At 50.4% G+C, this 25,920-nt stretch overlaps 2 protein-coding genes across 2 annotated transcripts in view; one reads left to right on the forward strand and one right to left on the reverse strand.

The window, feature by feature from the left end:
• RBM38 (RNA binding motif protein 38) overlaps positions 1-25,920 on the reverse strand; it is a 493,989-nt gene that overhangs the window by 188,262 nt on the left and 279,807 nt on the right. The window lies entirely within an intron of this gene.
• Positions 1-25,920, forward strand: part of BMP7 (bone morphogenetic protein 7) — a 99,744-nt gene that overhangs the window by 41,881 nt on the left and 31,943 nt on the right. The window contains exon 3 of the mRNA XM_050745289.1: positions 21,658-21,806. Within this exon, the coding sequence (XP_050601246.1) occupies positions 21,658-21,806 (149 nt within the window). The remainder of the gene's footprint in view (positions 1-21,657; positions 21,807-25,920) is intronic.

The raw sequence follows: 25,920 nt of genomic DNA on the forward strand, positions 1-25,920 counted from the left end.
CACTGCCCCACATGTAGGCGACACACTCTGCTTTGGGAGCTGGCCTATGAGAACCTCCCTGGGAGGCCAAGGCCAGTCAGGGCAGCAGAATCTGCTCCAAGGGAGTCAGCTGCCACCAAGGTCGAGATGATGTCGGCAGCTGGATGAAAATGTCCTCTGGTTCATCTCAGCAACTTCGGCTGCCAGGAGGGTGACCTCAGTGTGGTCTCCAGGGCCAAGATTTGGATCAGCTGCAGTCTGAGTCACTCTGAGGAAGAGGGAGCTGCCCCCTGCCTGTCCCCACCGCACAGGATGGATTGGCAGAGGAGGCCTGGGCTCAGCTTCCTGGGTACGTTCAGCCTAGGCAGAGGCTCTTGCCCTCAACCAGACCTGGGATGGGGGCCCTGAGTTTCTGCCTTTCTGACAAGCTCCCTGGGGACGCCCTGATGATTTTGGTCCCTGAACCTGAGAAGGTAGATGGGGCTGGATGTGGTAGGAGGAATGCTGCAGCCCCCTCACAGGACAGCCCTTGGGCAGTGGGCCAGGGCTCCTTGCCCAGTCCTTTCCTGGGGATGCTGGGGTGGCGGCAACTTGTGATGTGCAGATTCATGACTTGGTAGCAAGACTCTGGGTGGGTTTTGCCCTGCCGTTAGCCCCCATGAGTGTGTTTGGGCAGAGAGCCATGGTCACGTTCCAGAGCACGTCTCCACCCTGTGGTTGAGGCTTCTCGTTGCGTGGTGCTTACGGTTTATGACTGTGCTGGACATTTCAGCTTTGTTTCACGCCTTGCAAAGTTTCCTATGAAGACATATCATCCCCATTTTACAGGTGCAGAGCCTGGCTCAGAGGTGGGAAGTAGCTTGCCCGAGAGCACACAGCTGCAAAGTGGCAGAGGTGGGACTCGAACCCAGGCTCTTAGATTCCAGCACTCACCGTCTTAGCCATGGCCGTGCCTCAGTGATTCCCATAGTGCTGGTTTCCTCACCTGGGGCTCACATGGGTCCATTGATGAGTCCTGAGTTGGTTTTCAGCCTTGGCTGTGCATTAGAGTTACAGAGCCTTTTAAAAGTCCTGATCCGTGGGGGTTGAACTGTCATTGGTGTGGTTTAAAAGCTCCCTGTGTGCTAGGGTATGAACAGGTGGGTAAGATCTCTCTGATTTCTCACCCATGAGCTGTCTTACATGCCCAAGAGGAAGGAAATAGTTTTTTTTTTTTTTTTTTTTTTTTTTTTTTTTAAGAGAGAGAGATGGAGTTGCACTCTGTCGCCCAGGCTGGAGTGCAATGGCACCATCTCAGCTCACTGGAACCTCCACCTCCCAGGTTCAAGTGATTCTCCTGCCTCAGCCTCCCACGTAGCTGGGATTCCAGGTGTGTACCACCACGCCTGGCTAATTTTTTTAGTTTTAATAGAGGTGGGGTTTCACCATGTTGGCCTTCTCTGACACATTCCATGTTCCCTTCAGCTTGGTGTCTCAGAGAAGACTGTTTTTCTTGCTGTAAGAGTGAGCCCAAAGTATATTCCAGAACACAATTGTCAGTCTCAATGGCACAGGAAAGGGACTGGCTAAGGGTGAAGATCCCTTTGGACTCTGGCTCCAGAGGCTTCTGGAAGCTTCTGGAAGCCTCTGGAGCTTCTTGTTGCTCCTGAAGGCTGTGTGCCTGTTTCCTCATCTCCTGACTTCAACCTCTTGCCACTACACCTCAGCCCCAGGGCATGAGCTCTGGTTTTGAGCTGCCTTCTCAGGATGTGCCAGTTCAGCTTCCTGAGTAGCCTTTTCAGAAGACAAGCAGGATTCCTTCTGGCTACTGGGAACTTCCAGGATATCCTAGAAGGTCAGAGGAAAGCAGTCCTCACCAAGGGGCCTTGGCATTTTTCCTCGCAGCCCCTTTCTCTGGGCCCCACTCCAGAACCCAGGCTGAAGCTGCCTGAGTGGGAGTGGCAGGCCTTAATGTTTTTGGTTCCACTTGGGGTCCTCTCATGGATCTGCAGGGATCCCTCTGGAAAAAACCACCCAGCTGGGCAGAGACAGCAAACCACTGTGTTCAATCCAGTTAATGCTGGAGACACGGCCAGCATCTCCTATTCAGCATCTGGGGGCCAAATGCCCATTGGCTTCCTGTCCTGTGGTCTGAGGCCATCTGGTGGGCCTTGGTGGCTCTTTTTGATCTCTGTCCCTGTTATTTCTTCCCATAATTCATCCCAAGCCTGGCTTCACAGGGAGCATACAGGTGGTGGCTGGGAATCAACAGCAACAGATTCTGTTCGCTGAGTGTTTATGGCGGGCGGGGGCTCAGCAGGTTGCCCGCATTTTCCCTGATTCCCTATAGGTGTTATATCATGTGCGGTGAAGCTGAGCAGGTGTCCCCACAAGGTGGTCAGTCCCACCCTCTTGTAGGCCATCTGTGGGAAAGGTCTGCTCCCTTTATGTTTCCATCGATTTAGCCGGGTCCACAATGCGATCCTGGAGCCTCCTCTCTCCCATGATGCTTGTCTATACTGGGAGAAGGGATGTCTGCCTTTGGAAACAGTCATGATGACAAAAGCTAATTGTATGCAACAGGGACTCTTTACTGCTTCCCACAACAACCCTCCATGGAGGCACCCTTATCCCTGCCCAGCCCTCTTTTTTTTTTTTTTTTTTTTTTTTAGAGATAGACAGGGTCTTGCTCTGTTGCTCTGCTGGAGTGCAGTGGAGTGATCACAGCTCGCTGCAGCCTCGACCTCCTGGGTTGGAGCGATTCTCCTACCTGAGCCTCTCAAGTAGCTAGGACCACAGGCACACACCACTGTCTGGCTAGTTTTTTACTTTTGTAGAGATGAGGTCTCACTATGTCGTCCAGGCTGATCTCGAACTCGGCCTCAAGTTATTCTCCTGCCTTGGCCTCCCAGAGTGTTGTGATTACGGGCATGAGCCACCGTGCCTGCTCCCACACCCTTTTTCACAGACAAGGAAATGTAGGCACAATTCTGGGTTGGGGATTAAGGATGAGAAGCTTACATCTTTCCCCAGTCACATATGTTTTTCTTCCTTGGCTGGTGGATACACTTTTTTCTTTCTCCTCATGGCAGTCCAGTCCTGTAAATTGGGAAATGGTGGGGCAATTCGTATTTTCCACACAAGGAAATTGAGGCAGAGACCAGTGACCTGCCCAGCCTGTCCCAGCAGTGTGTAGTGAGGCTTTGCAGATGCACCTGGAGCTGCCTCTTATTCTACCCCTTGGAAGTTGCATGGACTTGGACAGCATGTGGACCCTTGCTGAGCCAGCGTGGGCTGCACAGTGAAGATCTGAGCGGGATCTGAGTGGGGCCCAGCAGAGACAGTGACGGAGGCTCCACAAGGGCAGGAGTTTCGTTCGTTTTGCTCACTGTGGTATCCATTTTTCCTAGAGCCTGGCACATAATAGGTGCTCAGTAAGACACTGAATGCATGAAAGGATGAAAGCATGACCCGGCCTCTCCTTTGAGGATGTGGGCTTCCTGAATTCACACACCGCATGGTCTGGTCCTGTGTGCCCGAGCACACGCACAGCAGATGCCTGCTGGATGAGCAGGTGCTGGCCACAGTATCTTTGCCCTGGGGCTAGTCCGTCCTAGCAAACACTCCAACATGCTTTCTCTTCCAGAACTGAAACTCGAGAATGCCTTTTTCCTTCAGCATCTGAGCCCAATTTCCGAAAAGTGAAAATTGCTTGTAATTATGATACTTTTTGATCCTATGGATGTTTCCCTGTGATGATTATAATTACGTTATTTAGAGCTGTGTGCCAGTGGGTACCCAGGGGTAGGTCAGTTCTTGTTTGCAAATAGGGGAGACATCAGCATGTGTGCGGCAGCCTGGGGTTCTTTACACTGGAATGCATTTGGGGAGAATAGGCTTTCGTGGAGGCAGCTCTCTGGATAACTTGATTTGGCACTTTGATTCCAAAAGCACTTCATGCTTGGCCCTGGGCCTCTGCTTGCCTATAGAAGCTCATTTTTCCAAATGTATTAACATCTGTGTTTCGAATCAGGATCTGTAATCGCTTTAGCCTTTTTGGCAGGAGACAAAGAGAATTAATATTTTTCAATTTGGTCATAAGCAGTCATCTGTAGCTGGGAAGAAAAGTGTCTGCTCAAATATTAACTCTAAGGATGAGGAATACAGGCTTACCAGGAAAATGATGTTTTAAAGGAGACAACCACAATTAATGAAGCTAGTTCAAGTTCAGATTGGAAGTAGGCATGTGGGTAAATACTCAAGGTTCTTCCAAACCCTGCTTCTTCCTTTGTCTTCCTATTGCCACCTCTGTCAGTGCAATATTCTTCTTTTTCCTCAATAATGCCCATGGCTTTCCATTTTGCCACCCCAAGAAAGGAAGAAGGAAAGCTGACACCTGGCTTTGCATTCCAGCACACAAGCCACCCTTCTCCTCCCGTGACCAAGGCAGGCATTGCTAATGGATCCCAGCACTCCCTTTCCCTGGATCCTTGGTAAAGATCTCTAAATGAGGCAGCCACTGCCAATTGAGTGAAGCTGCCATCAAGTGAAACTGGTTTCAGGTCAGGTTTCTCAGAAGCTGACCCTTAGCTGAGGATTCTGTGGCTATGAGAGTGAAGGATTAGAAAATGTTTCCAAGAACGGCCTTTAGAGCATCGGACGGTGGGGAGGTGGGAAGGCCAGGTGAGGGAGCGGTGCTGCTGCAGAGCACCCTATAGGGTGACTTTGGCTCACACTTCCTGCTAGAGGTTCTGGAGACAAAGGTGCACCCTCACCCTAGTCCCATCAAGAGAGCTGAAGTGTTTATACCCTGTCATTTGAGGCAGGGTTTCTATTTTCCATCCTCCACAGTAGTGACCTTTGGGGGAGGCTCATTCTCTGGGGTAAGGGCCATCCTGGGCATTGTAGGGCATTCAGTAGCAGCCCTGGCTTCTGCCCACCAGATGCCAGTGACACATCCTCACACTCAGTTGTGAAACCAAAAATGTCAGCAGACATTGTCAGGGTCCCATCTTTAACGGGTCTCTAACTAGGCCCTGGGGAAGAGTTAGGAGACAGTGCAGAATGGCCTTGACTGAGAAGCACAGGGTGGAGGGAGGGATGTCAAGTGCCTCTGGGTGACACAACCGAAGCTGAACATACTTAAGTGGGAAGTCCTTCGACCGCCCTGTCTTTTTCCCACCTTCCCATTCACCTTGCTCACTGCTACCTACCACCAAACACCAGCTGTGCAGCCCCTCACACACATCTGTCTGGGGTGGTGCTCAAACCCGGCTGTTGTCAGAACCTCCTGGAAATACATCGGAAGAGAAAAATACAGGTTCCCATGTTTAACCCCAACTAGTCAGATGTAGGGCATGGAGTTTTCATCATTAACGTTTGAAAACAAGCTCCCAGGACTGGCTGTGTCCCTTTTGGGGCCCACTGCAAAATGAAAATGTTGGGCCCCTTGTCAAAAATGTATAAAGGATTTCAAGACAGCAACAGCACAGCATGAAACCAAGCTCGGAGTACTTCTGTGTGTTGGGCCCCGTGTGACTGCATGGGTCACACGCCCATGCAGTCAGCCCTGGCCTTGCCATCTCCCTGGATATAGATGTCTGTTGATATCTGTGTTGATAGATATCTTTATACAGATACCTTTCAGCCCCAGCCTCATTTCCGGCTGTCTCCTGTACACGTAAACATGTGGAAACACAGACAGATCCTTGGAAACACAGATACAGCCCACGGACGCGCAGACACGCCTGGTTTCCCTGTTTTAACACCTTACATCAAATAGGGTACAGTTTTCATAATTAAGGACCCAGCATCTGCATTTTTATTAATGAAAGTCAGTCATTTATTCTGGACCCCTTTGCTTTTACTTCTTGTCCTTCTGTCCTGTCCAGGACGCCACCTACCCTTCAGTGGCCACATCTCCTGGGGCTCCTCCTGCCTGTGTGTTTCTCTGGCTTTGCTTGTTTCTGAAGGTGACAGTCACCCGGCGTTTGCTAGGGAGTTGATGCAGAATCCTCTCCCACTAGTGTTCCGTCTATCTCAGCCCCACCTATTTTAAAATTCAACCCGAATCCTTACGCTCTGGCTGTGGCTCGCTGTCTTCTGAGCTTGGGTGACCTGGGTCACAGCCACATGGGGTCCCCAGATGGGGAGTCCTTGTAACCCCTGGGCTTTCAGCTATGGTGACCCCAGTGCCTGGCACAGAGCACTCCACGTGGCTTTGCTTCTTGAGTGGAAACTAGATTATAAGAGCCTTTTTGGGGTAAGGGTTCTTTGTCTCCTAACTCTTCCCCAGGGCCTAGGTAGGGGTGCTTAAAGGTGGCACTTGAGGTATCCTCAGCAGGCTCTTTCCCCTCCGTGCTGTGGGCTTAGGGAGTGGGCTCAGCCTCCTGCTCTGGGGTTGAACCCACAGGTTCCAGAAGTGGGAGAGGGTGGGTGGGGGTGGTTTGGGAGTCAGGTTTGCAAGTGGAATTGAGGGCTGGAACCAGGAGCCTCCCAAGAAACCTGTCATGGTCATTCTCCTTGGAAAGCTTTCTCCAGCTGAGCCCTGCCTCCATCCCTTTCCCCTTGGGGGTTCCACGTGCAGGGGCCCACGGTGCAGTAGGAAAAGCATCTCTGAAGCCCTCGTCTTGCTCCTTGACATAAGAGGGATCCTCCAGCTTCCCCTGCATCGCTGGTGTTTGAGCCTTTTCTCTGCAGATGCCACCACAGGTTGTCCTGGCAGGGGTCCTTGCCATGCGTGTAAACTGCATTTCTCCTCCAGCCCATGTCTGGCTCCTCAGGCGGTGACTCCCGCCACGTCAGCCTCACCAGCTGCGACCTTGGACAGGGTCTCCACCTCTCCTCGGAGAAATGGACCGGCTGAGCCGCAGACCTCTAGGTTTCCCCTCCCCACACACCTTTCCCTATGCGGAGCTCTGCTGGGAGCTTTCTCTGACCCACTGAGGAGTCGGAGTCAAGGCCCATGGAGAATTCCCCAGCCCCTCACCCTCACGAGACGGCCCCTCACCCTCAGGAGACAGGCCCCTCACCCTCAGGAGACGGCCCCCTCGCCCTCAGGAGACGGCCCCTCACCCTCAGGAGACAGGCCCCTCACCCTCAGGAGACAGGCCCCTCACCCTCAGGAGACAGGCCCCCTCGCCCTCAGGAGACAGGCCCCTCACCCTCAGGAGATGCCCCCTCGCCCTCAGGAGACAGGCCCCCTCACCCTCAGGAGACGGCCCCTCACCCTCAGGAGACGGCCCCTCGCCCTCAGGAGACGGCCCCCTCGCCCTCAGGAGACGGCCCCTCGCCCTCAGGAGACAGCCCTCACCCTCAGGTGCACCCCTCAGGAGCATAGTCTCCAGGAGGTTCTGACCGGCTTGAGTCCCAGGCCCACAGTGTTCTGTTTTAACGATCTCCAAGCCTGCCTCACTTCCCCGCCCCCTCCAGGTGGTTCCTGGGGTCACCTCTCAGACAAACTACTTGCATTCAAGTCCTTGACTCAGGATCTGCCTCTGGGGTCACTGAAGCATGACAGAGGCCAAGTGTCAACCATACAGGGCAGCTGGGAGGGCTCCCTGGCAAGGGGCAGCTTTGGCACCAGCACAGCTCCTGGGACCCGGTGAGGGTCTACTAAGTGCAAGCCGACATCCTCAGCCTGCCCCCTTCCTGGACCCCCTGGCTTAAGGATGCTACCATGAGAATAAGTCTTAGACACCCCGCTCTGGCCTTTTCTGGAGGTTCCAACCCAGCCTCTGTTTTTGAGACTCTTGAATTTGGAAATTGCATTACTTGTTTCTGTCTGCAAAGCACTGTCAAGTTTCTCTCCCCTTGTCTCCCTGCTTTGCTGCACTTTTTCTGTCTCTGGCTTTGGAATCTTAAAAGAGCCTGTGGTTCTCTTAAAAAAAAAAAAAAAAAAAAAACAACAGGTTGGAAAGATGACCCAGCTCGAAGACTGTATTTGTGGTGCTTGTTTATTCCTTGAGTGTGCTGCATGAAAGGGGCTGAATTTACCTCATTCTATTTTGGTCTGGACCTGGAGGCTGGAGGAAATGCGGCCCCCAGGGGAAGTCTAGAAAGATGAGTCTCCCCATCCTCCATGGCTGCCCGCCCACCTCCACAGTGCCAGACGCAGGGAGCTGCCCATCCGTGTGGGATTTCCCCCAGAGCCGCGTCAGAAGCTCTGCAGTGCCCCCCAAGTTTTTCTGGGGGGACCCCCCAGAGTTGACGTTTCACCAGAGTTCTTGATGTGTTCTGTGGGCCGGAAGCCAGCTCGCGGCTCAGTTCCACTGGGTTTCCGGATGGATCACGCCTGGGTTGAATGGAATGGTAGAGCCTCCAGTTTTCCAGAAACTCTGGGGCTGAAACCCTGGTATCTTAAGCAAAGAGTGACAAGAGTCGGGTCCAAAAGGAAATGTGAGACATGCTTTCTTCCCAGCTGTTGCTCTCTGCCTGCCTGAGTCCTCTTGATTTTTTCCTGATGTGGGGAAAGAAGGTGGCTCTGAAGAGGTGACGGGGACAGGAAATGGGGGCACTAAACCGGAAGGCCGTGCAACCTGGCAGTTTCCAGCGGGAGGTCAGTTTGAGGTAATTTGACCGCCCCCTGGTTCCACAGCCAGGCCTGTGAAGGTGGAGGGTATGGAGGTGCCCAGGGGCTGACGAGGGTCTCCCTTCAACTAGCGTGTGCAGCTGGGTGCCCGTGGCCTGGGAGTGGGCACCTAGTGGGGCATAGGGTGGGCTAAGGCCCCAGTGAACTGTGAGTCAGAGCCATTTCTGGAGCTACTGGAATAATCTGAAAAAGTATTTACCATTTCTCTTTTAATAATATAAACTATTGGAAGTGAAACCAGAAAACTTCACTGGCTGTAAGGATGCAGAGGATGCCAGCACGTTTGTCCAGTGTGCATCCAAGGCCTGCTTTGTGCTGAGCTGTGTGCTTGGTGCAGAGCACCGGCGCAGAGGCTGCTCCAGGGCTGGACAAAATAGGGCTGGTTCTTGCTGACAGAAAGCTTCAGACCTGGCGAGGAAAGAGGAAAACCCAAAAAACTATACAAACAAACGGAAACTCCAGCCCAGATGGCGCAGGGGAGAGGACTTGGGCTTGGAGGGTGTCCGACGTGGATGCGCCAGTAGGAGGGCATCAGTGGACGCTTCCCTGGGGAGCTCAAGAACGGGCAGGTGTGAGGGAGGTGAAAAGGCAGGGAACAGTGTTGCAGGCAGTGGGAACAGCATGTGTGAAGGGTTGTGGTGGGCTGGAGACTGGCACAGATGAGGACGGCTGGGTGGGAGGAGACTGTGGAGACAGGGGCCAGACCATCCAGGGCCTTACAGGTTGGGTGACCTGGAGTTGATGATAATGCTTCCTCTCTCTCCCCAGTTTCTCGGTTTGGACTGTCAGTACCATAGTCTTCTTTGTCACAGAACACATTCGAGAGCTTTGGCTTTTTATCCTAAGAGCTGCTAAAGGGTTTGAAGCAGGGAAGTGAATTGCTCAGCCCCTGCAGGCTGCTGGGGCAGGGGGAGTGCGGGGTAAGAAGGGTGGAAGTGGAACCCCCGGGGTTTGCTGGGCGGCAGCTCTCCCTCCGCCATCAAACCATCACCGTGCAGGGCTGGCACTTTGCTGGAACGGGGCTCTGGGCTGGCTCCATTCACTACCTGCATTTCCCTGAGCCTCAGTCTCCCACCTGTGAGAGGGGACAACGGTGCCTGCCTCTCAGGTGCCATAGGGTTCAGTGGGCTCGCTCGGGGCCTTGTTCTGAGATGGTTCCATCCTGAGTTGGGGTCAGCTTGCTGCAGTTGTGATCTTGCTTTAAAAGCCGAGGCAGCTTGAATCCCATGGTGGAAGATTCACACTGACATTGAGGTTTGCTCCAACCAGCTGAGAGCCTTGAGTATCTGGCTCTGAGCTGGCGTCTTGAGCATATCTTTCCATTTAACTCATTCTCAGAACAATCCTCATGGCTACCTCCATTTTATAAACAAAAGAACCTGATGGGCAGAGGCTGACTTGCTCAGGGTTACTCCACTGAGATTTAATTCCAATTTTCCGCAACCCAGAGCCTGGAGCCCTACAGCCCACATCCCTGAACACCCACTGTGGGACCAGAGGACCCCTCTGGGGATTTCATCACAGAGAGGACTCCGGGCCCCTGACCTCCTGATTGTCTCTGCTGATGGCTGTGTCTCAAATGAGGGAGAGCCTTCCATTTGTCGCCATGATCCTCGTCCCTCTTGACCCCCTGCCTCTGTGATCCGCACCTAGACACAAGTTTGAACGACTCATTACTGTGCTCCATTGCCGGAGCAGACATTTCTTTGCAGCAGACTTCTCAGAGCCTTTAAAGAGCTAAGGTGCGTGACGACATCTCTAAGGAACAATGTGTCGTGCGGCGCTTCCCAACCTTATTTCACCAAAGCGCATTTTGGATTTTTGACCCTCCCATTTTCCTCTCTTAGCTATCCTATTAATAAGTTGCAGTTTTTGAGATCTTGAAAAACTCCAAACCCTTTGTCTTGTGGGTGGAGAAACCGAGGGCTAGAACATAAGGGCCACTGACTCGCTTTCTGACTGTGACAACACTGGCCTCCGGGCGCCGGACGGGCGTCTTCCTGACCTTCCCATGAGTGGCTGGGTGGGTGCTGTCCGCAGTCAGCTGGCCCTGCCCAGAGGGAGACAGACAGCCGTGGGGTGGGTGAGAGGGCCGTGGGTGGCCACCTGAGCTCTGTCTGGGGCAGGAGGATATTGTGCCTCTTTGTGTATTGTTCCACCTTACTCCCCAGAGCTTTAATTTTAGTCTTCCTGGATAGGCACCGTCTTCAAGGAAGTGTGTTTTAAAAAAGCCTTGGACCTCCCTGACTTCATCTTCCCGTCTGGGGGATGCCAGGGACTGTTCTATGATTTGGCAGGAAAGTAGGGCATTCCCTGAAGCTGAGGTGGGGGAGCCTGGGGCCCGGGCTGGGTCCTCCCCAGCCTACAGCTCAGGAGGGGCACCCCTTGGACCCGGGAGCTGGCTGCCAGGGTGGAGCCAGCTTCCTCCTGGGCTCCTTTGATCTCCTTCCCAGGCTTCCCTGCAGGCCGGGGTTGCTGCTGGGTTGACTCCAGGTGCGTGGCAGGCTGCAGTTTCCCGGCCTGACACCACAGCCACAAGCCTGTGCTCCCTCCATGACATCATGCTAGCCTGGGAATGCTCTGGCTGTGCTCGCTGGCTCGCTCTCTTGCTCCTTTTCTTCTGAGGAATATCCTTGCGGCCCAGCAACCATTCACAACACACAGGCCTTCAGAATGTCCGGCCTGCAGTTTTCCAAAGAGCAGCAGGGTGAGGCGAGGGTGAGAGTCAGACTAGGGGTCGGGGAGAGTCAGCTGGGTCTTCGAGTGGTAAAACCTGTGATCTCCACCCCTGCTTAGAACTCTTCCCGGCTTCCCAGCGCTCAGCAAGACCTGACCTCCCCCGGCCAGAGGCCCTGCAGGGGACATCATGTACCTGTGCCCTCTCCTCGCTACTTTCTCATCGTGACTTCCATATTCAGTTCTCTCTGCCAGGAACGCTTTTCCCTGCCCTTTTAGCTGTGTTAGCTCTACTCATCCTCTGACCCCCGACAGGAGATGTTTCTGTGGAACGTCCTTCCCGCACACCCTCACACCTCACATCTAGTCCTTTTCTTTTGTCTTGCTCACCCAGAGGACTCTTCCCTCCTTCACACCACTTAATTCGGGTTTGAATGACCCTCTTTTGTGCTACGCACGCCCAGCCTCTGGACCCGGAGCTCCATCTCTGGCTGCCGTTGTGTCTCTTGCTCCTAGCAGAGCACCTGTGGAGAGGAGGCGTTTCAGTGTGGATCTCAGGAGAGAAACTGTTCGTTCCTCTAGCTGCTGTAGCAAGTGACCGCCAACTTAGTGGCTTAAGACAACACACATTTATTCTCTTAGAGTTTGGGAGGTCTAAAGTCTGAAATGGGTTTTACTAGGCCCAAATCAGGGGGTCCAGAGGGCTGCATCTTTTCTGGGGGGCCTAGGGGAGGATCTGTTTCCTTGCCTTTTCTGGCTTCTAGGAGACAGAGGTCCCCAGCCGCAGTCACACCACACTGTTCCCTGCTTTCGCTGTCACATCTTATTCTCTGGCCTCCTGCCTTCCCCGTTATCAGGACCCTTATGATTCTTTTGGGCCCATGAGGATAATCCAGGATAATCTCCCAACTCAAAAATCTTTCACCACATCCGCACAGTCCCTGCTGCCGTGGAAGGTGGCATACCCACAGCTTCCGGAATCAGGACCTGGAAGGTGGCATACCGATAGCTTCCGGAATCAGGACATGGAAGGTGGCATACCCACAGCTTCCGGGATCAGGACCTGGAAGGTGGCATACCGATAGCTTCCGGAATCAGGACCTGGGAGGTGGTATACCCACAGCTTCCGGGATCAGGACCTGGGAGGTGGCATACCCACAGCTTCCAGGATCAGGACCTGGAAGGTGGCATACCGATAGCTTCCGGAATCAGGACATGGAAGGTGGCATACCCACAGCTTCCGGGATCGGACCTGGAAGGTGGCATACCCACAGCTTCCGGGATCAGGACCTGGGAGGTGGCATACCCACAGCTTCCAGGATCAGGACCTGGGAGGTGGCATACCCACAGCTTCCGGGAAGGTGGCATACCCACAGCTTCCGGGATCGGGACCTGGAAGGTGGCATACCGATAGCTTCCGGAATCAGGACATGGAAGGTGGCATACCCACAGCTTCCGGGATCAGGACCTGGAAGGTGGCATACCGATAGCTTCCGGAATCAGGACATGGAAGGTGGCATACCCACAGCTTCCGGGATCAGGACCTGGGAGGTGGCATACCCACAGCTTCCGGGATCAGGACCTGGGAGGTGGCATACCCACAGCTTCCGGGATCGGACCTGGAAGGTGGCATACCCACAGCTTCCGGGATCAGGACCTGGGAGGTGGCATACCCACAGCTTCCAGGATCAGGACCTGGGAGGTGGCATACCCACAGCTTCCGGGAAGGTGGCATACCCACAGCTTCCGGGATCAGGACGTGGAAGGTAGCATACCCACAGCTTCCGGGATCGGGACCTGGAAGGTGGCATACTCACAGCTTCTGGGATCAGGACCTGGAAGGTGGCATACCCACAGCTTCCGGGATCAGGACGTGGAAGGTGGCATACCCACAGCTTCCGGAATCGGACCTGGAAGGTGGCATACCCACAGCTTCCGGGATCAGGACCTGGGAGGTGGCATACCCACAGCTTCTGGGATTGGACCTGGAAGGTGGCATACCCAGAGCTTCCAGAATCGGACCTGGAAGGTGGCATACCCACAGCTTCCGGGATCAGGACCTGGACGTGTCTGAGGGGGTGTTATTCTGCCTACCGTATCATCTGAAGTGTGTTTTCCTTTTTTTGATGGTGGGCCTGCGCCAGCCCTGTGCTATCCTGCCCTGCCTCCTCTAACTTGGGTGGGGCCCCTGGAGACAGCTTTCTGTGCTTCGAGTAACCTCTGGCCTGGGACCTGCTGCTCCCAGCGGAGGCCTGTCCTGAGCCTCCCTGCCCCTCAGTTTTTGGTACAATCCCCATCCCCATGTAATAGGTGGTATTAAGGTGATATTAAGTGGGGTTACAGATTGTACTGACCTCGTTGGAGGAGGAAGGAGGAGGTGGGAGAGTGTCCCTTAAGAGACTAGTGTGCAGTAGGTGCCCAGGACAAGGTGTCAGGGTGCTGAGGGCCCCCATCCACCAGCCAGGTGATTCCAAATGCGGCCCTTCCAACCCTGGCTTGCACCAGCTCCCTGAAGGTGGTGGGGGGCTGTGTCTGAAGGTAGCAGAGGGGGAGATCAGGCTGGCTCTCAGGCTGTGATGGTGAGAAGATTTTTCATTACACTGCCCTAAATTATGGCCCAGAACTGGTGTCTAATCCTTGTTCAGCCACCAGCTGCCCATGTGTGAGACAGAAGCTCTCTGATCTTCCAAGCTGAAAATTAAAATGACCAGAATGGATTTCCAAGGGCCTGTTCTGCTCCTAAGACCCTGGATGGCTGGGCCCAGGGGCAGAAGGCTGAAGGAGCCCTGATGGTGGGCACAGACAGGACACCGACTGTTCTAGGCAATGAGGCAGTGTGCACTGCGTGGCCATGTTGGAATTTGTGTTTCCTGTGGCTCCAACGCCTGCCTGGGTGCCTCAGGGCCAGAGAGATCCTCAGACTCCCAACTCCGCTGTGTTTTGCCCTGGGGGAGTTTCAGGGCCAGCTTCCCTGGATCTGTTTTTCTGCTGAGGCCCTGGTCCTGCATCGCACATGGGAGTCTTACTCCCCTGGGAGTGGGGTGGTGGGTGAAGGCCCATAAGGATCAGTCTCTAAATAGCCTCTAGGAAGGTAACCAGAGGCCAAAAAAAGGACTTCCTGCCTTCCCACGTTTGAGATTTTAAAATATCCCCTTTTCCATTGTGGTAGGACTTTCCAGGGGAAGGTGGGCTGAGAGACACTGGAAATGAGCCTGGGGACGTGCGGTTCCTCCTCCTGCTCCCTCTAGAATTAGATTTCAGCCGGTTCACCTGGGTGTCCCTGGGAGCAGGCACCCAAAAGCCCAGCAACGCACTGTTCTCAGGCTGGTGGTTAAATATTAACGTCTCTCAGTGCTGCGGCATCGGGGTCACCAGTGGCTCATGCCTTGCAGAGCAGGGCCATGGGAGAACCCAATTTCAGAAGAGAAGAGAAGATGACTTTTGGGGTCTTGCTATTTCTTTAATCAGAAACAGCCTGAGAAAGTGGAAGGATCATCAAGTTTATAGACAAAAGACGTGTGGCCTGTCCCCTGGCTCTGCTGCCTTTCTGTGAGATTAGAGGAGGGGGAAAATCTGGCCGAACCCAGGAAACAAGGTGAGAGCCAGGCTTGCCACCTTACCTAGGTTCGTTCTGCTGATCAAGTATAACATGGAAATATGTTGCCCCATACAGATCTAGCTTTTTCCGGAAATAGGACGTGCTTACTAAACTGAGACAATATTGATGTACATGTGTTAGCTTGTAAAGGGAAGCAAAATATTTCACAGTGAATTGCTGCTGCCCCTCTGGTCTGTATGCATATAAATGTTTCATGCCGATGTGTGTATACTTTAAACAATTATTAGCATAATGGCACCTATATTTGGGGCGCTCTATTTGGGGCTTAGATTGGTCTTATCCATTTTCAAAAAATAGCTTTATTAAGATATAAAGTGTATAATTCAGTGGTTTTTGGTACATTCCGAGTTGTGCAACCAACACCACTGTCTAATGTTAGAATGTTTTCATCACCCCGAAAGGAAACTCCATACCCACTAACAGTTACCCCCATTTTCCCTACCTCTCTAGCTGTTGGCAACCACTCATCTTTCTTTTTTTCTATTTTTTTTTTTGAGATGGTGTCTCGCTCCGTCACTCAAGCTGGAGTGCAGTAGCGTGATCATAGCTCACTGCAGCCTCCGCCTCCTGGGCTCAATCGATTCTCCTGCCTCAGCCTCTCGAGTAGCTGGGACTACAGGCATGTACCACCATGCCTGGTTAATTTTTATATATATATTATTTATTTATTTATTTATGAGATGGAGTTTTGCTCTTGTTTCCCAGGCTGGAGTACAATGACGCAATTTAGTAGAGATGGAGTTTCTCCACGTTGGTCAGGCTGGTCTTGAACTCCCGACCTCAGGTGATCCGCCCGCCTTGGCCTCCCAAAGTGCTGGGATTATAGGCGTGAGTCACCATGCCTGGCCAATATTTGTATTTTTTGTAGAGATGGGATTTTGCCATCTTGCCCAGTCTGGTCTTGAACTCCTGGGCTCAAGCAATCTGCCCACCTTTACCTCCCAAAGTGCTGGGATTACAGGTGTGAGCCACCATACCTGGCCCTACTTTCTGTCTTTATGGATTTGCCTATTTGGGACATTTCATAGAAATGGACTCATACACTATGCAATCTTTTGAGTCTGACTCCTTTTTCTTAGCATAATGATTTCAAGATTCATCTGTGTTGTAGCCTTTATCAGAGCTTCAGTTTTTAATGGCAAATAATATTCTGTTGTATCAATGTACTGTATTTTGTTTATCTGTTCGTGAGTTGATGGACACTTCACTATTTCTACCTTTTTGGTTGTGAATAATCCTGCTATGAACATTGATGTGTAAGATTTTGGGTGCACATGTATTTTAATTGCTTCTGTGGGTAGTCGAATTGCTGGGTCACATGGTAATTCTACATCTGACATTCTGAGACACCACCATACTGTTTTCCAGAGTGGTTGCCCCATTTTCCAATCCTACCATTAATGTATGAGAGTTCTACTTTCTCCACATCCTTGCCAGTAACACTAGTTATCATCTGTGGTTTTGGCTCTGGTCATCCTAGTGGGTGTGAAGTGCTGTCTCACTGTGGTTTCAATTTGTGTTTCCCTAATGGTTGATGATGTTTAGCATCTTTTCATGGCTCACTGGCCATTTGCACGTCTTCTTTAGGAAAACATCTGTTCAAATTAGCCTTCTCTATTTTGGGAGTCAGTGGCATGCTAGCTTTACAATATGGGTTTTAAACTCTCCCTCTTCCATGTTCTTGATCAAATTATATAAGAAAGAATTATCTGTTGATAATTTGCAAAATTTGTGGTTATAAAACCAACTGGGGTATGGGGGTGGGAAAGACCTTCCTATTTCAATTTCTTTTGGGCAAATCAAAATTTTCATTTCTTTTTGCACCAATTTTTGCATTTTGCATTTTCCCAGAAGTTTACATCCTACAAATTCTGTTTCTTAAGTACTTTCCTATCATATTTCCACCTTGTCAACAAGTGTAGCTTTATATGGTCCTTTGAAGTGACTGTGCAGGGCTCTGTTGCCTTAGACGTGCCATAATGTTTTTACCAGTCTCTCTCACTGGATGGTTAGTTTTCAGTTTTTCTGTTATAAACAATGTGACTGTTGTTTGGGTTATGTATCTCTGAAACTAACCACTCACATGTAGTGGCTTAAAACAACATTGTTTTATTGCTCAGGAATTTAGGCAGGGCTTAGCTGGGTGGTTCTTCTACTCTTTCTGGTGTCTTCTGGGGTCACTGATGGAGCTAGGAGCTTGACTAGGTCTGGAAGGCCTGAGATGGTGCCTCACTGGGGACTGACTTGGTTTCTCTCTCTCTCTCTCTCTCTGGTTTATAGATCCTTATCCTCCATGGCCTGTGCCTCCTTCCCCTCCATGTGGTCTCTTCCTTTAGCAGTGTAGTCAGATTTCTCGATTCAGTGGCTTGCTTCCCAGAGGGCAAACATAGAAATGATAGGCTTCTTAAATCCTAGTCCTGAGCCTGGCAGGGCCTCAGTTCCACTGGGTCCTACTGGTCACAGCAGATTACATGGTCAGTCCAGACTTCAGAGGTGGGGAACAGACTCCACAAGTTTATGGGACAGCAGCATCTGCGTACGGAGACAAGGAATTATTGGTGGCCGTATTTGCAGAAAATCTAACACTACTGTGAACACAGTACACTTTTCTGACAAATTTTGGAGTCCAAGGTAAACATGCTTGGAATGGACATGTAGTCTGTTGACTGGAGAACTGTGGGCAAGTCACGTAACCTCTGGGGCCAAGACATGTAAAGTCCCCATCCTAGGATTTCCTGAAGTTTAGCAGAGAATAGACACCAAAACTGACATACCTTATAATAACTATATTCCAGGAGCATCTGGGAGTTTGCTGCCAGGCTGGTCTTAACTTGGCTCTTCCTAATCATTGAAAAAGATGGCATTATTCTCATTTTACATAAGAGGAAACCAAGACACAGGAATTATCTGGCATAACCTTGCCTTATCCCTTCTCCATCACCCGGGTTTCATCCCTCTCTAGTATTTTCTCTGTCTGTGATGACATCACGTATCATACAGGATTCAACATATTCCTATGTGTCTCTTGTCCCCAGGTGAGTGAAGGAGGTGGCAGGGTTTAAGCACTCAGGTTCTTGAGTCAGGTTTCCTGCGCTGTCACCTGGTTCTGCCACTTATCAGGTGTGTCACTGCAAACAATTGGCTTCATTTCACTGACCCCGACTTTTCTCATCTGTAAAATGGTAACAGGACTTTGACCATTTCATAGGGCTGGTGGGGAGATTTGGAGAACCAAAGTGTGGAAAGCACCGAGATTCTCAGCAGTGGCGAAGGTGAAAGAACACATTTAGGTTCCTCAAGGCCTTTCACCCTGAGCCTTCCCTACCTCTTCTCTCACCTGGGCTGGGCCAGGGAGGCCAATGTGTTCAAGGTAAATAAAAACGTCACAAAGGGCTCCTTCAGTGCTCTCCTGGTTGTAAGAACCAGTGTTCTTTTATGATGCTCGAGGTGGCAGCTAGAAATTCCCCCTCTCCCAGCTGTCAGACTGGACCTGGCTTCTGAGTAATTCCTTCCTTGTCCTTTCCATGAGGTCCAACCTCACACCTGGACTCTCAGTCTGAAAGCAAAGCCCGTGTTAGCATCTCACACTTGACCCATCTCAGCAAGGCTCCTGTCTCCCGGTGCCTTCCGATGAAGATTTGGCTCTCCTAAACGTGCCTGGGACACATTGCAAACTATGACTTGAAGAAGGGGAGTCGACGCGTTCACGTTGATTCATGAATGAGTCAGCTCTGGCCTGTAGCATCTGGCCTCAGTGTCATAGCCTGCAATAAGAGAATGCTCAGTATCGTTTGGCGAGGCGTTCTCTGTTTAAAGATCTCACTCTGTTCCCCTGGTTACCATTCATTGTTTCACTGTCTTCGAGGGCCTGTCCAGATTATCTGGTCACATTTTCCTGCTAATAACAATTTTCCAGCAAAATCACCACCTGGGTTTGTGACTTCTGTGCTGGGGTGTGGATATTTCCTACAGGGGCCTTGGGAGCCTGATTCAGTAGGAGAAGTTGTTTCAACTTGGAGTGGTGCTTCTTGTCTCATCTGTTAATTGTTGAGAATAGCTAATGGTTCATTGACAACCTTGGTAGCTTTTCAAAGCCAGGAAAGTCATCCAGGCAAACTGGAGATAAGACAGCAGGAAATTCTTGTTTATAAGTTTAAAATCTGTGTAGACATCCCCAAAGCCAGCCTGAAACTACCTCTAAAAGAGCATGGGGAAGAAGTTAATGAGTCATGAAAAATCATCTCATTATTTTAATTCAGTTTGGATGTGAAAGGCAAACTTAGGGTCTTCAAAGTCCTGTGTGGCTCTAAAAAGACTTCCTTGCTTCTGTCATCTCTCTGTGCTTGAGAGAGAAATGAGTCCTTTACAATCTTTAAAAAAAAAAAAAAAACAAAAACCAAAAACCTCATTCCTCATAGTCCTGGAGACTGGGAAGTCCAAGATCTAGGTGCCGGCAGGGTCAGTGTCTGGTGAAGGCTGCCCTCTGCTTCAAGATGACACCTTGTTGCCGTGTCCTCACGTGGTCAAAGGTGGAAAAACAAAAAGGGACCAGACTTTTCCAAACTCATTCATAAATACATCAATCCATCCCCAATGGCCTAATCACCTCCTAAAGGGCCCACCTCTTAATAATGATGCATTGGGGATTTTCAACATGAGTCTTGGGAAGGACAAAACATTGAAACCATAGCAATAACAGAATTAAGCATTTTTTGAATCAGGTTCTGGGGTTGTTAAAAAGGAGAGTTTGGGGGGGCATGGGGTGAGGTGACTCCTGCCCCCATCTTTGGTCCTGGTGATGCTGTCCATTGCTGTGGAGTGCCCACCCTTCTATGGCTAGGAGTGGGCACATGACTTGACTGGGCCAACTGGATTCTCTCCCCCAGAGTTTTGGATGGAGAGAGGCCCAGAGGGAAAAGCAGCTCCGATTTGTTCCTTCTGTGCTTGTGCCTGAGAAAATTGCCCTGTGCCCTCGCGCCTGCCTTGGTTCCTGTCGGTTTCTGACTCTGGTTCTTCTTCCCTGTGTATGCTTCTCTGGGTCTGTTAATCTCCCAGCACTCACTAACATTACAGATCTGTTTCCCGTATGCTTTCTCTGAGCCTTGTTCACATTGATGTGCCTGATGAATGTCTGACAGATTATGGCATGCAGCAGAAGGGTGATCTAGCAGACCTCACAAACCTAGAGTTGTCCAGGTCAGACAGGAAGATAAATAAGGGTGGTTTTCCACAGTGTTAGTAGGGAGAGCTGGGGGCTGGAGCCAACTGGAGATGTGTGCCTCATCAAAGCGACATCGGTGGCTCGGCTCCTGCCCGTGGTTTAGTGGGTTACATTCCAATGAGGTTGACTGGTGAAAGGCTCTGAAAAGGCAGTGTCCAGAAGAACTGTCTTTGTGTATGGTTGCAAGCTTGGGCTTGCAGGTAGCCTGGTTGGTTTCCAGTCCTGCCTGGACTGTCCTAGTGGCATAACCCTGGGCAAATAACTCGACCTTTCGGAGCCTCAGTTTTGAGTTCTGCACAATGGCATGGGGAATATTATCTACCCCACATAGTATTGTAAGAACTAAGTGACATGAGACTGGTCAGGCGTTTCAACCCAGAGCCTGGCACATGGTAAGTGCTCCATAAAGGGTATGTCTGACATCTTTATGTGTGAGCAGAGAAGATTCACTGTAATCCCCAGGAAGATTAGATAACTCCAAGTATGATAGAGACTGTTGTTGCCCTGGGGCAGGGACCAGTGTCACGTTGTTCATCATTATGCCTTGGTTTCTGGTACAACACAGCGGTATAAACATTCTAGTTGACTATTAAAGGACTTAAAGTATTGAAACTTTGAATCCTTATTAAAGGTGTGCAAGAAATGTTATGAAGATTTTTCATACTAAATTTCTACTATCCAGAAACATAACAATCCACTTATCTACCCACTTATTCATCTACTCATCTACCCATTCATCCATCCATCCACCCATCTACCCATCCACTCATTCACCTACCTGCCCACCCATCTACTCATCCATCCATCCACCCACCCACCCAGCCACCCACTCATCTACCCATCCATTCACTTACCCATCCATCCATCCATCCATCCATCCATCCATCCATCCATCCATCCACCCACTCATTCGCCCATGTACCCATCCATCCACCCACCTATCCGTCCATTCACTCATTCACCCACGTACCCATCCATCCACCCACCTATCCATCTACCCATCCATCCACCCTCCATCCCCTATCGAGTTAATTATGATTGTACCCATTTTGCTACTGTAAAAAGTGAGGAAGAGAGAATGAAAGGATTTTCACTATTAATACTGTTCAGTCCAGAGATTCACCTCCTGCCCCTTGGTGGGCTGAGGAAGATGGTGCACGTCCTGGAAATGAACTTAGGGTTGTGGGAATTGAATGAGACAGTGTAGTGTTGAGCCTGTGGGACAGTATCTGGCACATGGTGAATAGTGCAGTCACTATCAACTTCTGCTCTCTGAGACTCTTCCAGCAACACGGAGGCTGCATAATCCCTGTCTTCCTGTACTCTGTCCCGCTGGGATGCCCCTAACAATTTGTGGGGTGATACTGCCTTGTAACAGCTGCCTGTTCCCTACATGTGTCTCTTTGTAGCTCTTCTGCACTCTCTTTCCTCACCACAACTTCTGAGGGGTCTTTGTGCCTGGGTCTTGGTCTGATGTTCCCACTTGTGGGGGACCAGTGGACTCTTTCCATGAGGCTCTGCTTCCCATCTGTTGGGGAAGCTGAGCTGTGACCTGGCTGACGCAAAGCCTGTGTCTCTCCTCCTCTCTCGCAGGGAATCGGATCTCTTCCTGCTCGACAGCCGCACCCTCTGGGCCTCGGAGGAGGGCTGGCTGGTGTTCGACATCACAGCCACCAGCAACCACTGGGTGGTCAATCCGCGGCACAACCTGGGCCTGCAGCTCTCAGTGGAGACACTGGATGGTGAGTCCCCCGGCCACTGCCACCACCAGTCCTAATGCAGCCTGTGCTCCTGGACTTCAGGAGGGTCTCAGTAGTGCTCATGCTTGCCTCACTACAAACAGGCTTCCCCACCCCTCCCAACCAGTACTCCATGTTCAGCCTTTTGATCCAAACCGGAAGCAGCCCCTTCCCCTTTCTATGAGAAGATTACATGTTTGGCCATAGCAGAATTGGGTAAGGCTTCATTACACAAAGGGTGGTCCCACATCAGCAGGGGGGAGGGCAGCCCTCTTATGAGAAATGCAGAATCCCGGGCCCTCCCCAGACCTGCAGCATCAGAACCTGCACTTTAACTAGAGCTCCAAGGTGACACCACAGGACACAGGACATTCTGGACTGTCCGTGAACTGCAGGGTGTTTAGCAGCATCCCTGGTCTCTTACTCAGTAGATGCTAGTAGCATCTCCCAGTTGTGACACCCAAAAATGTCTCCAGACATCGCCAGATTGTCCCCTGTGGGACAAAGTTGCCCTCATGCAAGGCATTAGTCCCTTCCACATTAGAACCTGAATGTGGGTCTGAGTCCCCAGTTCCTGGAGAATCCATTGTGAGTCTGCCCTCCCCCACACCTCTCATTCCCACCACAGTTCTGCCTCCTTTGAGAAGGGAAGAAGGAAGGATGGTGAGTGGGGAAGTGGGAATGGGCTTCTCTATGCTAATTTTCCCCCACCCCAAACAGATAACAAATGGTATCTTGTAGCTTGACTTTGCTTAAAATTCAGTGGTGATGGTTTCCAGCTGTGTAACTTCTTCCTTCCACCAGTTTTATGAACAATAATTTTTTTTCATTTATTTTTGAATAAACACCTTCACAATGTTTGCCTTTGGAGCTATGAGCGATACATTTGTAACACGAAATAGTTTCCCTCCCACTTTCTTCTCCAGCTGCTGAGTTCCACTTCCCAGGGACAATTGCTGTTTCCTTCTTTTCAGAGATGCTCTCTGGGTGTTTCAGAAATTACATGGAGATTCAGCTTTCAGTTTTTCCCCCTCCCATAAATGGTGGCCTGGCATATACAGTGTTCTCCAACTGATGACTTATCTCAGAGATTGGTCCTGTCAGCCATTAAAGAGCTTCCTTGTTCCATGTGTTTTGTGTCCATGTAGCTCTGCCACCCACACACACTGTGGCGTTGGACAATTTCCCTAACCTGTCAGAGCCTGGGCTTTCTCATCTCCAGCATGCAGGTGATGAGAGGGTTTGGGCTATTGGGTTGTTACAAGATGTAATGGGTTATTATGGGAAGAGTTTTTTAAAATAGTGCCTTAATGTGCATGGGATTTTCCCAGGCATCTTGGTAAAATGCAGATTCTGATTCAGCTGGCCTGGGGCAGAGGAGTCTGTGTTTTCAGACAGCCACCAGGTAACAGAAGCTGCTGGTCCCTGGACCATGCTTTGAGTAATGAGGCTTAGAACAGGACCTAATTGTCATATACATGTAAAGGAGAGCAGTCATCATCATCATCATCACCACCACCACCATCATCATCATGACTGACTTACCCAGCTCTCCTGGGATGGATGCTTAGGTGTTTTCTAGTCTTTTGGTCTCACAAACAGGGCTTCAGTAGGAAACCTCGGTGTGTAGGTCATTTTTCATTTGAGCGTAACTCTAGGACCAGTTCCTGAAGGTGGTGGTGTTTATTTGTAGTTTTTGTTTGTTTGTTTGTTTTGTTTTGTTTTTGTTTTTGAGATGGAGTCTCACTGTGTCACCCAGGTTGGAGTGCAATGGCACGATCTCGGCTCACTATAACCTCTGCCTCCTGGGTTCAAGCGACTCTCCTGCTTCAGCTGCTTGAGTAGCTGGGACTACAGGCGCCTGCCGCCACACCTGGCTACTTTTTCTATTTTTAGTAGAGACAGTGTTTTACCGTGTTGGTCAGGCTGGTCTCGAACTCCTGACCTCAGGTGATCTACCCGCCTTGGCTTCCTGAAGTGCTAGGATTACAGGCATGAGCTGCCGTGCCTGGCCTATTTGTAGTTTTGATAGATAATGTCAGTTTGGCCTCTTTAGAGGCCATTCCACTTGCGTCTCCACCAGCAATGCGTGAGGGTGCCTGTTTTCCCATTGTTGTCAGTTCAGGTTCTCAAACATAGATTTTTGCTAATCCAACAGATAACAAATGGTATCTTGTAGCCTGACTTTGCTTTTTTTCTTATTCTGTGTGAGGTGGGGCATTTTGTTCATGTGTGCCATTTGCAGTTTCTTCCTGCACATGGTGTGTTCATATCCTCTGCCCATTGTTCTGGTAAGTTTTGGTCTTTTTCTATATGATTTTGGTTCTTTGCAGTTTGAGCAGCAAACATTTCCCCAGTTTTTTAGTTTAATTTTTACTTTGCGTATGCTGGATTTTGCCACGTGGATTAAGACAGTGGAGCTTGGCCAGGCACAGTGGCTCACGCCTGTAATCCCAGCACTTTGGAAGTCCGAGGCAGGTGGATCACTTGAGGTCAGGAGTTTGAAACCAGCCTGGCCAACATGGTGAAACCCTGTCTCTACTAAAAATGCAAAACAAACAAACAAAAAAAAATAGCCAGGCATGGTGGTGCGTACCCATAATCCCAGCTATTCAGGAGGCTGAGGGAGAAGAACCACTTGAACGCGGGAGGCGGGGGTTGCAGTGAGCCCAGATGGCACCATTGCACTCCAGCCTGGGTAACAGAGAGAGAATCCATCTCAAAAAAGAAAAGAAAAAAAAAGACAATAGAGCTGAATGTAATAACCTTTTCCTTGATTGATCCTGGACTTTGTCTCTTTTTCAATTCTTATCAAAGGCCACTGCCTTAGTCTGGAGCTGGAGGCACATCCTGGCCAGCATCTTGGGGATAATTTATCAAAGTGTAGTTTAGGGGCCCTATCTCTTTCTCCAGCTTAGGTGCCTGGCAGTAGGATGTGGGTAGCAGGAACAATTCCAGCATTTGATAGGCCTGCGGGAGGTCTGAGTGAGAAAATAGAGACCCTCCTCACCCCAGACCCTCCAGAACATGCGCTCTGCCTGAGTTGTAGAATTACTCACGTAAAGTCACAGGCCGTGTGAGCGGACTGAAGAGTTTAGCACACGCTCTTGTCCCCTGAATCCCAGATCAGTCTTCTTTCTACTGCTTGTCCCCCACTTCCCCCCCACCCTGCAACTTGTTCTTCTTCCCCTTTCCATGCCCCTGAGAGTTAAAAGTGGTCCTAGAAGACACTGGAGCTTTCCATTGCTATCTTAGGGGTTGGCAAACTCTAGCCCGCTGACCAAAGTCAGCCTGCAGCCTGATTTGTGTGTGTGTGTGTGGCCTGTGATCTAAGAATAGTTTCACATTTTTAAATGATTGAGGAAAATTGAAAGAAGAAGAATATTTAATATCATATAAAATTACATGAAATGTACATTTTGGTGTCCATACCTAATGTTTTATTGACACAGCCATACTCATTTGTTTACATTGTGTCTGGGGCTGCTTTTATGCTTTCACAGCAAAGTCGAGTAATTGTAACAGAGACCCTGTGGCCCGCTAAGCTGAAAATATGTATTATTTTCAGAAATACTAACAGAAAAAGTTTGTGATGCCTGCTCTATACCAGCAATCCTCAGACTGTTCCGTGAAGGCCAATAGGTGCCTCAGGGAAAAAGGAAGAGTTTCACAGTCATTTAAATATGACGAATGCTAGGCTGAATAAATGAAACAGATTTCTCTGCAGGACTTATCAGAGCATTTATTTTGCCAGTGTCCATTATGAATCTCTGGATAGGAAATATTGCCTCAAGGAATTCCAAACTCATCTAGCAACAGAATCATTTGACTCTTCTTTTTCCCTAGAAGCCCCTGTGGAACATTCTAGGGATAAGATAAAAATGAAGTAATATGGCTAAGGTGGACTTAATTCCCTTCTTCACAATAACCGTTTCTGTGGACTTGTAGATGTTGGGGAGACCTTCCAACTGGGCCCCAGTGGGTTCTGTGCTTCTCTGTCTTGCCTGCCCGGCTGGTTCAGGTGATTTTTCTCTTATTTGATGCCAGCCCTGTGGCCAGCTCCTCCTAGTACCGCTCCTGCCTTCACCATTCTCCCCAGACACATTCAGAGTCCTTT

The sequence above is a fragment of the Macaca thibetana genome, chromosome 10 (assembly GCF_024542745.1).
Source record: "Macaca thibetana thibetana isolate TM-01 chromosome 10, ASM2454274v1, whole genome shotgun sequence".
In the NCBI taxonomy this organism is placed as follows: Eukaryota; Metazoa; Chordata; class Mammalia; order Primates; family Cercopithecidae; genus Macaca; species Macaca thibetana.